General features: G+C 45.0%; 1 protein-coding gene across 1 annotated transcript in view; it reads right to left on the bottom strand.

The window, feature by feature from the left end:
* Positions 1 to 1,396: 1,396 nt before the first annotated feature.
* Positions 1,397 to 14,676, bottom strand: part of foxn4 (forkhead box N4) — a 34,242-nt gene continuing 20,962 nt past the window's right edge. Inside the window, exons 2-9 of the mRNA XM_080208670.1 lie at positions 13,644 to 13,816; positions 11,697 to 11,824; positions 9,736 to 9,840; positions 8,349 to 8,476; positions 8,101 to 8,197; positions 5,814 to 6,021; positions 5,206 to 5,598; positions 1,397 to 1,644 (exon numbers count right to left, since the gene is read on the bottom strand). Coding sequence (XP_080064796.1) covers positions 1,397 to 1,644; positions 5,206 to 5,598; positions 5,814 to 6,021; positions 8,101 to 8,197; positions 8,349 to 8,476; positions 9,736 to 9,840; positions 11,697 to 11,824; positions 13,644 to 13,816 — 1,480 coding nt within the window. The remainder of the gene's footprint in view (positions 1,645 to 5,205; positions 5,599 to 5,813; positions 6,022 to 8,100; positions 8,198 to 8,348; positions 8,477 to 9,735; positions 9,841 to 11,696; positions 11,825 to 13,643; positions 13,817 to 14,676) is intronic.

The raw sequence follows: 14,676 nt of genomic DNA, 5'->3' as shown, positions 1-14,676 counted from the left end.
GCACATTCAAATTTGTTTTAGTTTTGCATCCATTGTGAGCCCTGGACAAGCAGTTCTCTTCCTTCGAAGTATATTTGTACTAACCAACCACAGAAGCAGTCACATCTCTGAAAATTTGTGCCATGTTTCTTTCAGAGCTTTGTCACAGTGAACTGTCTAATTTGGAACAGTCCAACACTCTTGAGCTTAAGTGAACGTTCATCCACTGCCTGTAAATTGAAGCAGATGTTGAACGAGCCAATGTCTTCACTAATGATTCTGACTAGTCACAATTTCACTGGGTCGCTGTGATCTTCACTTGGGTTCACTCTTCCGCAGGATACAGCAGCTTGCTGATTGATGATCCTTTCAAAATCTTTACGGCCCAAATCATTCACAACTTTTGCCCGTGAAAATTCACTTGTCAAAACTGGGTTTCGCATAGTGGCCCGTGGCAAGTTATCATCCAAAAATGAACAAGCTGGACAGTACATGGTGTCTTCCATAATGTCACAGTAAGAAGCCTCATAACACCAGGTTAAAGTCCAACAGGTTTATTTGGTATCACAAGCTTTTGGAGCAGCATTCCAGAAGCTCGTGATACCAAATAAACTTGTTGGACTTTAACCTGGTGTTATGAGGCTTCTTACTGTACTCACCTCAGTCCAACACCAGCACCTCCACATCACAGCTTCCATAATGTCAACAGGGCTTCCGATTTTGAAATGGTCTGCAGAACGAGCAGCTTATCAGGCCAAATGGACTTTTCTGTGTCAGTGCCATTGCAAATCTGCTTGGACTCACTGGATGTTAAATTTGGTCAAATGGCTAGAGGGGACTGCTATGTACATTGCCTGTTTGCCAGAATGGATATTATTCTTCATCCAAACTGGACATTCATCAAAAAGTACAGTATTGCTTTGCCGTAGGCTTCATCGTCCTATGTTGTCATTGAGAGGTAAACAAAGTAAATCTGGACAATTTACATATTTAACTTGGTAGTTAAACTTTTTTTTGTTTCCACCTCATTGCAGTCAATTTGTATGGTTTCATTATTTACAAAGGTCTGTGTGTAATTCATGAGAATAATTTGAATCTTCTTCAGTTGTGTCAATAATAAGTCATGCACTTTTCACATTCAACTTTTCAACCTGTTCCACATGAAAGCTGCGTTTAGCTTTCTGGATCTTCCAGATAGCACGGAGCGAGAGATCTTTCCCAGGGGTTGGATTCAGTTAAAACAGTCAAGTCCATTGAAAAATGCAGCCTCATGAGAAAGTTGGATACGATCCTCTCATGTCTTAAGAAGAGAACATGAGGACGCTTCCCAATGATGTTATATGTCTAGTCCTTAGTGCATGATGTTCATAGCTGTGCCTCATCCGTTAAGTTCCTGGCAGATCAGAGAACCTTTTCTTTATTGCAGTGCTATTGGTTTATTCCCTTGTGTGTTCAGGTATTGTGCTGGGACATTCTCCAGGCTGGCGTAGGTGGTGTAGAGACCAGTAACCTGCAGATCAGAAAATGAATTCTCGCTTCCACTAGACACAGGAGTGAGGCCCACTGTTCCAAGAGGAGAGTCCGAGAGACGAAGTGGCGATGTGCTAAATGCACCCAGCGTGTCCAGGTTGAAACTCTCATCTTTCATTTCTTCCCATAGATTTCCTGTCAAAGGAAAGAAAGCTGGTTGAAAAAGTGAAAAGTTTTAGCTTTAACTGAGCGCTTCAGTTTGTTTTTGAGAAGCAAGAGGCAATGAAACAAGTCTTAACACCGATAAGTTTACCTGAAAATTATCTTTTCAAAATTCAAACTTTAGCTCACTCACAAAATCAGTTTAAACTTATTTTTTAGTGCCACAAGTCAGCTTACTTGTACTTACACTGCAATGAAGTTATTGTGAAAATCCCCCAATCGCCATACTCCTGCGCCTGTTCAGATACACTGAGGGAGAACTTAGCATGGCCAATGCACTTAACCAGCAGATCTTTAGGACTCTGGGAGGAAACTGGAGCACCCAGAGGAAACCCAGGCAGACAATGGGAAAAGTGCAGATTCCACATGGATAGTGACCCAAGCCGGGAATCGCATCCGGGTCCCTGGCGCTGTGAAGCAGCAGTGCAAACCACTGTGTTGTCCACGATGAAAGCAAACTCAAACGCCTCAGCTTGACAGCACTGATGGAATCATATTACCACATGCTGAGAATTGCAGTCTAGTCTCGAGAATGGTAGCTAGGGGAAATATATCAAGTGCAAGCCCAGGCTTTTAAGTGGAGGTACTCAGAGGGAGATGTCAATGTTTATCAGTAACGTTATTTATATTTTGATGGATAGTTTGGAAAGCTTATTTTGAACATTGAAGTTTGTGAGAAAGGAAAAATATTTTTTGATAAATCATTATGAACAATCTGAATTTGCTGTTTGCTTTTAATAGATTATTCTTACTTCGCAAAGTTGTTGTTTTAGGAATTTGAAATTGGATAGAATGAGATGTAAATGTGATTTGTGAGTACAGAGGGGAGTACAGTGTGACAGATACCCTCAAACTATCTGCTCTTCTCCCCTGTTTACCCTTCTTCAGTATTTAGGAAGCCTGAGATTCGCCACTGGTAGTTAGAATCCATGATGTGGAGATACAGGCGTTAGAATGGGGTAAACACAGTAAGAAGTCACACAACACCAGGTTAACGTCCAACAGGTTTATTTGGTAGCAAACGCCATGAGCTTTCAGAGCACTACTCCTTCATCAGGTAGGTGAGATTTCAGTTCACAAACAGGACATATAAAGACACAAACTCAATTTACAAAATAGTGGTTGGAATGCAAGTCTTTCCAGATAATCAAGTCTTAAAGGTACAGACAGTGTGGTGGAGAGAGGGTTAAACACAGGTTAAAGAGACGCATCTCTATTATTTTGTAAATTGAGTTTGTATCTTTATATGCTCTGATGAAGGAACAGCACTCCAAAAGCTTGTGGCTTTTGCTACCAAATAAACCTGTTCAACTTCAACCTGGTGTTTTGAGACTTCTTACTGAGTTAGAATCCAGCTCAACTTAGTTTAAGCAGGAATGAAATGGCAGTAAGCAAGATCCATAAAAACCTAGGGATTGAGGTGGCTTCCATTTTGCATAGGCATCAGGATCCCTCCAGTGTTAAAAAAGTTGGTTTACATCAGAGTTTGGACTGGGGCTCCTGTTTCTAGTTACTATCAGAGTCACTCTGAAAGCATGTTATTTATTCGTTCATGGGATATGGGTGTCGCTGGCTGGCCAGCATTTATTGCCCATCCCTAGTTGCCCGAGGGCAGTTGAGAGTCAGCCACATTGCTGTGGCTCTGGAGTCACATGTAGGCCAGACCAGGTAAGGACGGGAGATTTCCTTCCCTAAAGGACATTAGTGAGCCAGATGGGTTTTTCTGACAATTGACAATGGTTTCTTGGTCATCAGTTGATTCCTAATTTCAGATTTTTAAAAACTGAATTCAAATCCCATCATCTGTCGTGTCAGGATTTGAACCGGGGCCCCTGAGAATAATAACTGAATTTCTGGATTAATAGTCTAGCAATGATACCACTAGGCCACTGCCTCCCCACATGTTCACGGGATGGCATTCCCTCTGGGATAATGGATCAGTTCTGTTCAGTGCATCCCCACATGGATATGACTAAGCACAAGGTGGGCAAGGCAGAAAGTGCCAGTTGTATCTAAGTGGTTCTTTTCATTCCTCACACTGATTCTGGCGGTTTTATTCCCCCCCCTCCTTTCAGGACACACTGCCACAGGTGCTTGTTCACTCCAGTAGATCAGTGACCATCAGTCATGTGCAAATCCTGACCCAGGCTATTCTATCATGGCAGAGTTATGCCAAATGCCATCTTTACCCAATAATTATACATGATGTGCTTATTGGATAGCAAGTTCTTTTTATTTGTTTATGGGAGGAAGCCCTGCTGGCAAGGTCAGTATTTATTACCCATCTCTAATTGCTCTTGAGAAGGTGGTGGTGAACTATCTTTTGAGCCACTGCAGGCCTTGTGGTGTAGGTAACCTGCAGTTCTGTTGTGTAGGGGGTTCCAGGATTTTCACTCAGTGACGGTGACAGAACAGTGATATAGTTCCAAGGCAGGATGGTGACTGATCCTCTGTGGGAACTCCCCAAATTGGAATTGTCACACCGTGTGATACTGCACAGGAGCCTTAATGACTGATGTTGGATAAAGTAATTGCCGTTCCTGACTTGGAAGTGGATTTGCTGAAATTAAGAAATATTCTCTCCCTCGCTTAACAGCTATTGGTTTGATGACATGGTGGCAAAATGCTAATCACAGCACCAGGGACCGGGGTTCGAGTCCCGGCCTGGGTCACTGTTTATGTGGAGTTTACACATTCTCACCGTGTCTGCGTGGGTTTCCTCCAGGTGCTCTGGTTTCCTCCCACATCAAAGATGTGTAGGTTAGGTGGATTGGCCATGGTAAGTACACAGGGCTATGGGGATAGGGTGGAGGGGAAGAGTGGGTGCAGCCTCAATGGGCCGAATGGCCTCTTTCTGCACTGTTGGGATTTGAGCACATTCCCTCTCCCAGTTAAAGACATTTATCCACCGTACATTGATCAACACCAGAGAATCGTGTGGGAAGTGGAACAGAGTATTTTCATTCCCATTTATTGTTTTTCATGACTCATAGATTCATAGAATCCCTACAATGCAGGAGGAAGCCATTCGGCCCATCAAGTCTGTACCGACAATAATCCCACCCAGGCTGTATCCCCGTAACCCCACATATTTACCCTGCTAATCCCTCTAACCTATGCATTCCAGGACACTAAGTGGTAACTTAGCATGGCCAATGCACCTAACCTGCATATTGATTTATTATAAAGATTACTTATTATTGATAATAAATCAAATTCAAACATCTTTGGACTGTGGGAAGAAACCGGAGCACCCAGAAGAAACCCACACTGGCACGGAAAGGATGTGCAAACTCCACACAGGCAGTGACCCACGCTGGGAATTTGACCTAGGACCTGGAGCCGTGAGGCATCAGTGCGAACCACTGTGTTACCGTGTGCTGCCCCGCTCACTTGAAACACTGTACGCTGGGAGTTGATAGCTCCACACGGGTCATCACAAACTTTATTGTTTCCAGTGAGAAACAGAAATGAGGAAATGTTGCACTTTTGCACAATGCTTCAGCACAGATTTTCTCTGCAGTGGTCACTCACCATGCAATGCAAAGTCCATGATGGTCGGATCCAGGGCATCAACGTCTGTGCTCATGTCAGTTGTCATGCAGAATAGATCAGAAGCGGCCCTGCTGGCTCCATGGTGTGACAATGGGCTGTGGCTAATATCTGGCATTGCGTGGAGCGGCGGGGTTTGAGCCGGGGCTGGTGAGTCAGGGGTAATCCGCGTCTGCTGCTGCTGCTGCTGGATCTGATGATGCAAGGGCAGGGGGTGCAAGGAGAGCGTGGCAACGGACTGGTGGGGGAGATGTGGCACCGTGATGCTCCCTTGTGTGGTTGTCACCTGCGTGGCCATGTGGATTGTTCTCTCCGAATATTTTGACGGCCTCCTGCAGTTCTCTGGCCGATCAGATATCAATTTGTCCAGTTCATCTGCAGTGAGAATAGAGGTCTCTTGGTGAGGTCCAGATATCGGGTAACCTTAAGTAAAGGGACAGCTACCAGTATTTGCCCCTCACATTCTTTGAAGGTACTGACAGGTGCTGGGATCTAGTTCCACAGCACCATCATTACTGGCTCAAGATGCAATCGTTTGCTTAGCAATTCCATCCCCCTCCCCTCTGTATCCCAATATCACTGGGCATTACCTGGATTTGCCATGCTCCTGCGAATTGCTCCGAGATCCTTGCGCTTCCATTTCTGCATCTCCTCCTCCATCTTTTCAATCTTGGCCGGGTTGAGAGCCCAGAGGCAGCCTTTCCTTGAGGAGCCACTCAATTTGTTCTCCACCTTCTCAAAGCACTTGTTCAGGGAGAGATTGTGTCTGACTGAGTTCTTCCAACCATCTGGAGCTGTCTGAAATAGAGATCCAACATCCTTACAAACAAGCAGAATTCAGGATCTAATAGTGTTCAGATATCGGGTAACCTTCCACAGCCAAAAAACAAATCTCAAATCATGTTTTGCTTTGACTTGATTTATTATTGTCACATGTATTGGGACACAGTGAAAATTGCGCACTATACAGACAAAGCATACTGTTCAAAGAGTACATAGGGGAGAAGACAAGGAGAAGGTGCAGAATGTAATGTTACAGTCATAGCTAGGGTGTACAGAAAGATCAACTTAATATAGGTCCATTCAAAAGTTTAGCTTTTTAGTTTATTTATTAGAGTCACAAGTAGGCTTGCATTAACACGGCAATTAAGTTCCTGGGAAAATCCTCCAGTCGCCACACTCCAGCACCTGTTCAGGCAAATTGAGGGAGAATTTAACATGGCTGATTTACCTAACCAGCACATCTTTCAGACTGTGGGAGGAAACTGGAGCACCTGGAGGAAACCCATGCAGACACAGGAAGAGCGTGCAGATTCCGCACAGACGATGACCCAAGCCAGGAATCAAATCCAGGTCCTTGCTGCTGCTGCAGAGAAAGTCTGATGGGACCAGGGAAGAAGCTGTTCTTGAGTTGATTGGTGGATGTTGCATAGAAGATGTGAAATCATGCTTTCAACACCAAAATATAACACTGGGTAAACTTGTCCTTGATTGGACCAAGTGGAACTGAAAATCCATGGAGGCCTTTAGAGCAACTTTCTTCTTCCTTCTATCCAGAGTTCATCCTCCAGCTCACCACACCCTCCTTACAATCCCCGAAGAATTGATTCTTCCAGGGAATTGGATCATAGAAACGTACAGTACCGAAAAGGCCATTCGGCCCATCAAGTCTGCACTGACCACAATCCCACCCAGGCCCCTCCTCCCATATCCTACCCATCTCAGGACACCAAGGGACAATTTTTTTAGCATAGCCAATCAACCTAACCTGCACATCTTTGGACAGTGGAGGAAACCGGAGCAGTCAGAGGAAACCCACGCAGACACGAGGAGAATGTGCAAACTCCACACAGACAGTGACCCAAGCCGGGAATTGAACCCAGATCCCTAGCATTGTGAAGCAGCAGTGCTAACCACTGTGCCGACCCTAATTGTTGTGGAAATCTGAAGAGGGTTTACATTTCTAATGTGTTTCCAGTTTCTTACCATATTTCCAATTTGCTTTGTCTGTTTCGCCAAATCTTTTAAGTTTTGATAAATGTTTAGGCAGAGGATGTTACTGAAGAATGCAGACCTTCCTGTTTTGGGCAACTAGTCAATGTGGCACTGTGAGATGCAAAATAAAGCTCCCTTTACTCCACTCCACAACTCAATACCAACCACATAAGTCATGTCTTGCTGAGTGGCATATTAAGGAGTATAGATCAATGTTCATGTGGAGTAGTGTTTAAATGGTCTATAACCATTTTGTTTAAGGGCCATTGCAGCCACCAAGGTTTAGCTGAACATAAACTGAACCATGGAATATTAGAACAAACGTTCCTGGTTGCAATTCCCTGGCCAGATATGTCAACACAATAAGAAGTCTCACAACACCAGGTTAAAGTCCAACCAGTTTATTTGACAGTAAACCCACAAGCTTTCGGAAACGCTGTTCCGATATGTTAAGGCAGAGGCCAGGCTGATTCCTGAGAGAAATTATCTGGATAAATAGTCACTTCAGAACAACAAGATAAAGGCAAAATACTGTGGATGCTGGAATCTGAAACAAAAATAGAAAATGCTGGAAATTCTCAACAGATCTGACAGCATCTATGGAGAGAGAATAGAGCCAATGTTTCCATGCTGGATGACCCGTCATATTAATATCGAATCAGCTGACAAAGGGTCATCCAGACTCGAAACATTGGCTCTATTCTCTCTTCACACATGCTGCCAGACCTGCTGAGATTTTCCAGCGCTTTCTGTTTTTGTTCCATCCCAGAACAATCTTGTGCTCTTTGTGACTGAAGATGCCAACTTGTTTGCGAACCATTGTGACGGAAACCCTCTTGCACTCCTGAACTTGGTAGGACAATTCTGCATCTTTCGTCCTACCTTGAAATAGGGAAAGTGTTCCTTCATGAAGCTGTAGATCTCACTAACAGGGAGACTGCCCGTCTTACTGTTCTTCAATGCCATGGCAATCAGACAGCTATCAAGTAAAGAAATGCAAGAATTAGTTTGAAGCTGGAAGGATGAAGCCACTGCGCTGCCCTCCCTTTTCATCAGCTTTGCCTTTTGATTCTATGAAAAGCGACCCTGTTTATACTGGATCCAGGTTTGACGATGGCGACATTACATACCTGTAAGAGTAGATGGGTTTGGGGTAGGTTTTGGGCTGGAGGTCTTGCTCGCTATGGGAGGCAAGTCGGGCCTGTGCGTACTGAGACTGGGCATGGTAAGATGGGCTGTAAATGTTGCCGGGGGAACACTGGAGAGAAAGAGAGAGCACAAACACAGAGTCAAAGCACAGAAAACAGAAAAGAAAATTCTTAATTCCTTGTAAAAGGGACATTGAAAGGGCAAACTAATGTCCAGCTTAGTTTTTCACTCTTGTGGTCAGGCAGCAATGGTCCAGAAGCTGCAATTGCTGCTTGTCCATGAAGTGATGTTATTGGACAGGAATCTTTTAAAATATAAACAGTTTTAAAAAGGGGAGGAAAAAATTGAAATTTGGGACTTGTACTATAGAAAACAGACTCTATGTGAAATTATTTTCTAAGCAAATAAAGTTTTGATTTCCACATTTTGCATCATTCAGCTTGAAAGGTGATGCTTAACACAGTCCCATTCTCACTGAGCTTTGCCTCTGCATTATACAGCCACTGACTTCAGCAAACAGTAGATTCCTGCAACATCTACTCGCTGTAGAAATCTGTACAATACAGAAAAAATCTAGCCTCACTCGATACCACCGCATTCTGTGCAACTCAGCTGCAAGACCGCTTTCAAGGATTTGTTACCTTATTAGCTGTAAATTGCATGTGTTGTTCAGCATGGGTTCACGCACCGGGGCATAGTGTCAGCGCTGCTGCCATGGGTTCATACACTGTGGTTAGCACTGCTGCCTCACAGTACGAGGGACCCAGGTTCAAATCACGGCGGAATCTGCACGTTCTCCCCTTGTCTGCATGAGTTTCCTCCAGTTTCCTCCCACAGTCAGAAAGATGTGCTGGTTAGGTACATTGACCGTGCTAAATTCTCCCTCGCTGTAGCCGAACAGGCACCGGAGTGTGGCAACTAGGGGATTTTCACATTAACTTCATTGCAGTGTTAATGTAAGCCTACTTGTGTCACTAATAAATAAAATTAAAATGGAATGAATGGCACAGTTTAGTGGCTTGCATACAATGCCTGCACTTAAATAAGCAGACCCAGCAAACACACATGCAACTCCTTCTTGAGGCCACTGGAGGGTGCAATTGGGGTGCAACTCATTTACAGGACATTCCGCATCTCTTACAGATTTCAGTGATCATGTTTCAGTTCATATGGGCAAAAGGTGTTGGAAAGAAGCTCAACCGCGACAATCACATTCCCCATTTAATTTATCCGCTTGATATTTGGATAACGCAATGCTGTCCTCAAGGCAATGTACCGGGTGATCACTGGGCCCAAAGTAAAATTAGTTGATTTCTCCTGAGGGCTCGATGCCACTGTGAGGTGCGATAAGGAACGAGAGTACGGTACCTGCTGGCCAGGTTGTGAGAGGCTGTACAGCTGCTGAGCTTGGTAAAGGGACTGCTGTGCCTGAAACCCGGAGGGATGCTGCCCTGCCACGGAATACTGGGAAATCTAACCGGAGACAGGAAAGAAGAAATTCTCGTTAATGGAGTTTGTTTCCAATATTTTAAGCATTTATGAAAATCCTGGCCATTTCTTTAGTCACGCGAATCAATTCCATTGCATCGCAACCTTGGTAACACGGTTCCCAAAACCACACTCATTTCGTTCAGAACATAAGAATTAGGATGGAATTGAAAAGAGACTCGAGGCTTCCCTCTTTCTCCGATAGTTTATTTATTTTAATTCTGACTTTCAGCTGAAAAGAGAATCACATTTAACCAAACAATCACGCCACTTCTGAACCTTCTTCGAATGTGTGTTTATTGGTTGTAAAGATACAGAAGGTGAGAAGTGAAACCCGTCTCGAATAGGCAGACTGAAGACAGGAGATCTCCAATCAGCCCCATTGCACTCATAAGAACATAAGAACATAAGAAATAGGAGCAGGAGTAGGCCATCTAGCCCTTAGAGCCTGCCCCGCCATTCAATAAGATCATGGCTGATCTGTCGTGGCTCAGTTCCACTTTCCCGCCCTCTCCCCATAACCCTTAATCCCCTCTCTTATCAAGAACCCATCAACCCGCTTCTTAAAAATATTTAGCGAGGCAGCCTCCACCACTTCAACGGGCAGAGAATTCCAGAGATTCACCACCCTTTGAGTGAAGAAGTTCCTCCTCAACTCTGTTCTAAACCGCCTCCCCTTTATCTTGAGGCTGTGCCCCCTAGTCCTACTATCCTTTCTGAGCGGGAAGAGTCTCTCCACCTCTATCCTATCCATCCCATTCATCATCTTATACGTCTCAATGAGATCTCCCCTCACTCACTTAGATGTTTAAGAATCACAACTTAGCACGTTGTCGGAAGATTCTGCTCAGCGGAAATCTCAAAGAAAAATGTCCCAGTGTTTCCAATGGTTTAAAATTGGACACAAGTTAAAATTAGTCCTTAAGATTAAGTCAAGTGGTCTAGTATCAATCTAGCAGAGGTACATAGTTTGTGATCTGGGTACAGGTGGACAGTATAGTTGCATTCAGATAGGCAAATAGGTATGTTTCTGAAGAGAGAAAGGAGATTGAAGTGTCCTCCAGGAAGATGGACAATTGAATCATAGCATCCCTACAGTGCAGAAGGAGGCCATTCGACCCATTGAGCCTGCACTGACAACAATCCCACCCAGGCTATATCCTCGTAACCCTGCATATTTACCCTGCTAAACCAAGATTAAGGGGCAATTTAGCATAGCTAATCAACCTAATTTGTACATCGTTGCAATGGGAGGAAATTGGAGCACCCGGAGGAAATCCACACAGACGTGGGGAGAACATGCAGACTCTGTACAGACAGTGACTGGAGGCCGGGAATCGAAGCCAGGTCCCTGGTGCTGTGAGGCAGTAGTGCTCACCACCATGGCACCCTGAGTGCATTCATATATCAAGAAAAAATGGCCTACTGTTGACTCCCACTGGCAAAACATCTCTCTGCTTTCCACGTGATGTTTTGGACAGTGGTTTTTCCCAAACAGTCCATCCAATATCAGGGACCATATGGCATTGGAATCATACCATAGAATTCAGAAAACCATGGAGAGAAAAGGGAGAAGGAGCATTTTGATACAGCCAACTGTATTTGCAAAAAATGTTGCTAAAACTTTCTTTGCTTGTAAAAATTCTTTACGCCATGGTTGTGCTGCATACCTTCATCTATGTCTAAATCTCCTGCACAGTAAGAGATCAAAGTCAAACTTACACCTAAGTTTCGTATTTGTCTGGCTGCACTTTGGGGCGATGGGTACAAAATGAATCATAGTATCATCTGGTAATTGGTCCGCATAGCTGTTTCAATGAGAACAAACTGAGTAAGCTTACATTTTGCCCGTGAGCTGTCATGGTGTTCATTCCCATAATGCCATGCTGCATGGTTGCCTGTACTTGGATCATGGCCCCTTGTGCTGAAGTTGGAGTCACGTTGTTAGACATATCGTGGAGGACCAGACCTAAGGGAATCGATAGGAGACGTTAAGCATTAGGAGATGTCTCAGGAAGCTGAAATTGGAACTAGTGAAATAACAAGAACAGGCCGCGAAACATTAGTTTCCATTAGCTGTGAATCTTGACCAGTTTGAAAACTTTACTGAACATTCTTCTCCTGTCCTTTGGTTGGCTTCTTGCATTATCAACCTCCCCGTCTTGTACCTTGAATGACTGGCAGGAGACCCACTGCTAGTTCTGTACAATGGTCTCCAGTACCTCACTGGGTAACTTTGACAAAAAGGTGATTTCCGCTGGCTTAATTTCCCTCTGCTTCCCACTTGGCCTTTGGACAGTGGTTTTTCCAAAACAACCCACCCAATACCAGAAACCATACGGCACTGGAATCACATCACAGGGTTTGTGTAAACCATGGAGAGGAAAGGGAGAAGGACCACACTGGTACAAGGATGGCAGGAGGAGTTTGTGAATTTTGTATCAGCTCAATGAAGGTAACAGATTGATCAATGTCAATGGAACAAATCTCCCACTCTTGGCTGTCGCGATGAGGAGACATGCCCAACTTTTGGCTCATTCCTTCAGCAGACAGGTGACACAAATCCAACGCTGCTCCCGTACCCCCTCCAAGAGGCTAGAAGGTGGCGACGGCTCAAGAGACGCCTGGAAACAGATTCAGTGGTCACTCCATAGGCCCAGGGAAAAGCTTATGGAGCAGTGGGAAAGAGGAGAGGGATTATAGATTCAGTGGAGATGGAGTGACTGACTGGATATTCTGTCAACATGTTGAAACACTTGCTGATATTCAGATTGTTGGAGGGAATTGCACAGCGTCCCTCTACCCAAGATCCACCTGAACCCAGCCACAGGATAGTAATAGAGATAGGGCACTCGAACCCCTTTCCTCCACTTTTAGCAAAACTTGGGATTCTCAAGCCAATCGCTTATGGGGAAATTCCAGATTCTTGTAGTGTAGAGGGAGGCCATTCAGCCTGATCCAACTCTCCGAAAGACTATCTTACCCAGGCCCACTCCCCGCTCTATCCCCATAACCCTGTGCATTCACCATGGCCAATCCACCTAACTACATACCTTCACAGTAACTTCATTGCAATGTAAATGTAAGCCTCTTGTGGCTAATAAATAAACTTTAAAAACTTTAAAACATCTTTGGAGTGTGGGAGGAAACTTGGAGGAAGATTAATGATACTTTCCCCTCTCTAATGATATTAAGGCTGTAGTGAAAGCATTGGAATCCAACCCCCACCACAAACAAACATTTTTGTTACATATCAAAATGTCTACCTCATGCCCTCCTCTGTTACCTCTGGACCTGTTCTAATGCTCTCCTGGCTTGTCTCCCTCATTCTGCCCTCCAGATGACTCCTCCTGGAGTCATCCAGAACGCTGCTGCCTATCTTTAACTCATGGCGAGTCCCATTTCACCATCACCTCTGCTTTGTTGATTTAAAATTTCTCACCCCTGTTGTCAAATCCCTCCATGGCCTTGCCCCTCTCTATCCCTGTAATCTCCTCCAACCCTCCGAGATCTCTGCACTCTTTTAACTGACACGCGCATTCCCAATCACTTCACTATTGGTGGCCGTGCCTTCCGTTGTCTGGGCCCCAAGCTCTGGAATTCACTCCGTACACCTCTCTCCCTCGCTTTCCTCCTTTAAGACACCCCTTCCCACATCTCTCTGACCAAGCTCTTGGTTACCTGCTCGGGTGTCACATTTTGGTTGCACACTGCGAACGCCTTGGCATGTTTCATTATATAGTAGGCGCTATATAAATGCAGTGAGGCTGCTGCTTGGATGTTGTTACCTGTCTGTGTTGTCAGCGTTGGATTCTGGGCACTCAGGTTAAAGTCCATCCGACCTGTCGCCATCTGTTGTAACCGGGGCACATCAACAGATGTCAACCATGACAAGGACTGCAGGTCACTTGGGAGGTCATCCTCGCTCAGCTGGGAAGGGTCAGGAGTCAAAAGGCTTGGTCTGGAAGCAGAGAGAGATATGACGTTTGGTAAGGAGACAAGCTGCTGTGTGTCAATGTGTTGCATCAAACTCAACAAAGGCTGTTTATTCTGCTGTTGCTCCTGTGGGACTATCAATTATCACTTCACATCCAAATAGTCCGATATGTTAAAACACAGGTCGCTCATCCTTAGAGACCGGTCTACAGCCAAATGGTTTAATATAACCTACAGTTCCTCCCTTTTCGTCTCTGGCTTCCACTCCACTATCAGTGGCTGCTGTATGGAACAGTAAGAAGTCTCACAACACCAGATTGAAGTCCAACAGGTTTATTTGGTATCACGAGCTTTTGGAGCGCTGCTCCTTCATCAGGTGAGTTCATCGTGGCTCTAAGGAACACTGTGCAACTCCCGCGGAGTTGTCACTTGCCTCATTACTTTTAAAAAACCCTTTGGAAGACTCACACCCCCCACCCCCCCACCCTCTTTGATGGTGCCTTTGGACCCCACCCACGCACACTTACCTTTCCTCTTCTGACCTCTGCACCGTCGTGCTCCAGGGCTGGTCCCTCACATACGGACAACCACACAAAAAAAACAGTCGCTTGTGGCGATACGTGGGATACCACGGCAGCACATGGATTACAGTTAAATTTGGTGATGCCACATGGGCAGCAGCAGAACACTGGGCAATGACACCACCCCCCTCACCCGGCACCCCCCATCCCCCTCCCACAGCCCGTCTGGCAAATTGCCCATCCAGGAAGCGTGACTGTCATGAGACACCAAGTGGACGCCGCGAGCTTCTCAAGGATAAGAATGAGAATAACTCCAGAAGGCATCACCTGGTGATACTTCTGTTCGCGTTCTACCTCCAAGAGA

This window comes from Carcharhinus amblyrhynchos, chromosome 20 (assembly GCF_965287045.1).
Source record: "Carcharhinus amblyrhynchos chromosome 20, sCarAmb.v2.hapA, whole genome shotgun sequence".
Lineage (NCBI taxonomy): Eukaryota > Metazoa > Chordata > Chondrichthyes > Carcharhiniformes > Carcharhinidae > Carcharhinus > Carcharhinus amblyrhynchos.
The sequence above is the reverse complement of the archived record's forward strand: the minus strand, read 5'-3'. Positions and strand labels throughout refer to the sequence as shown.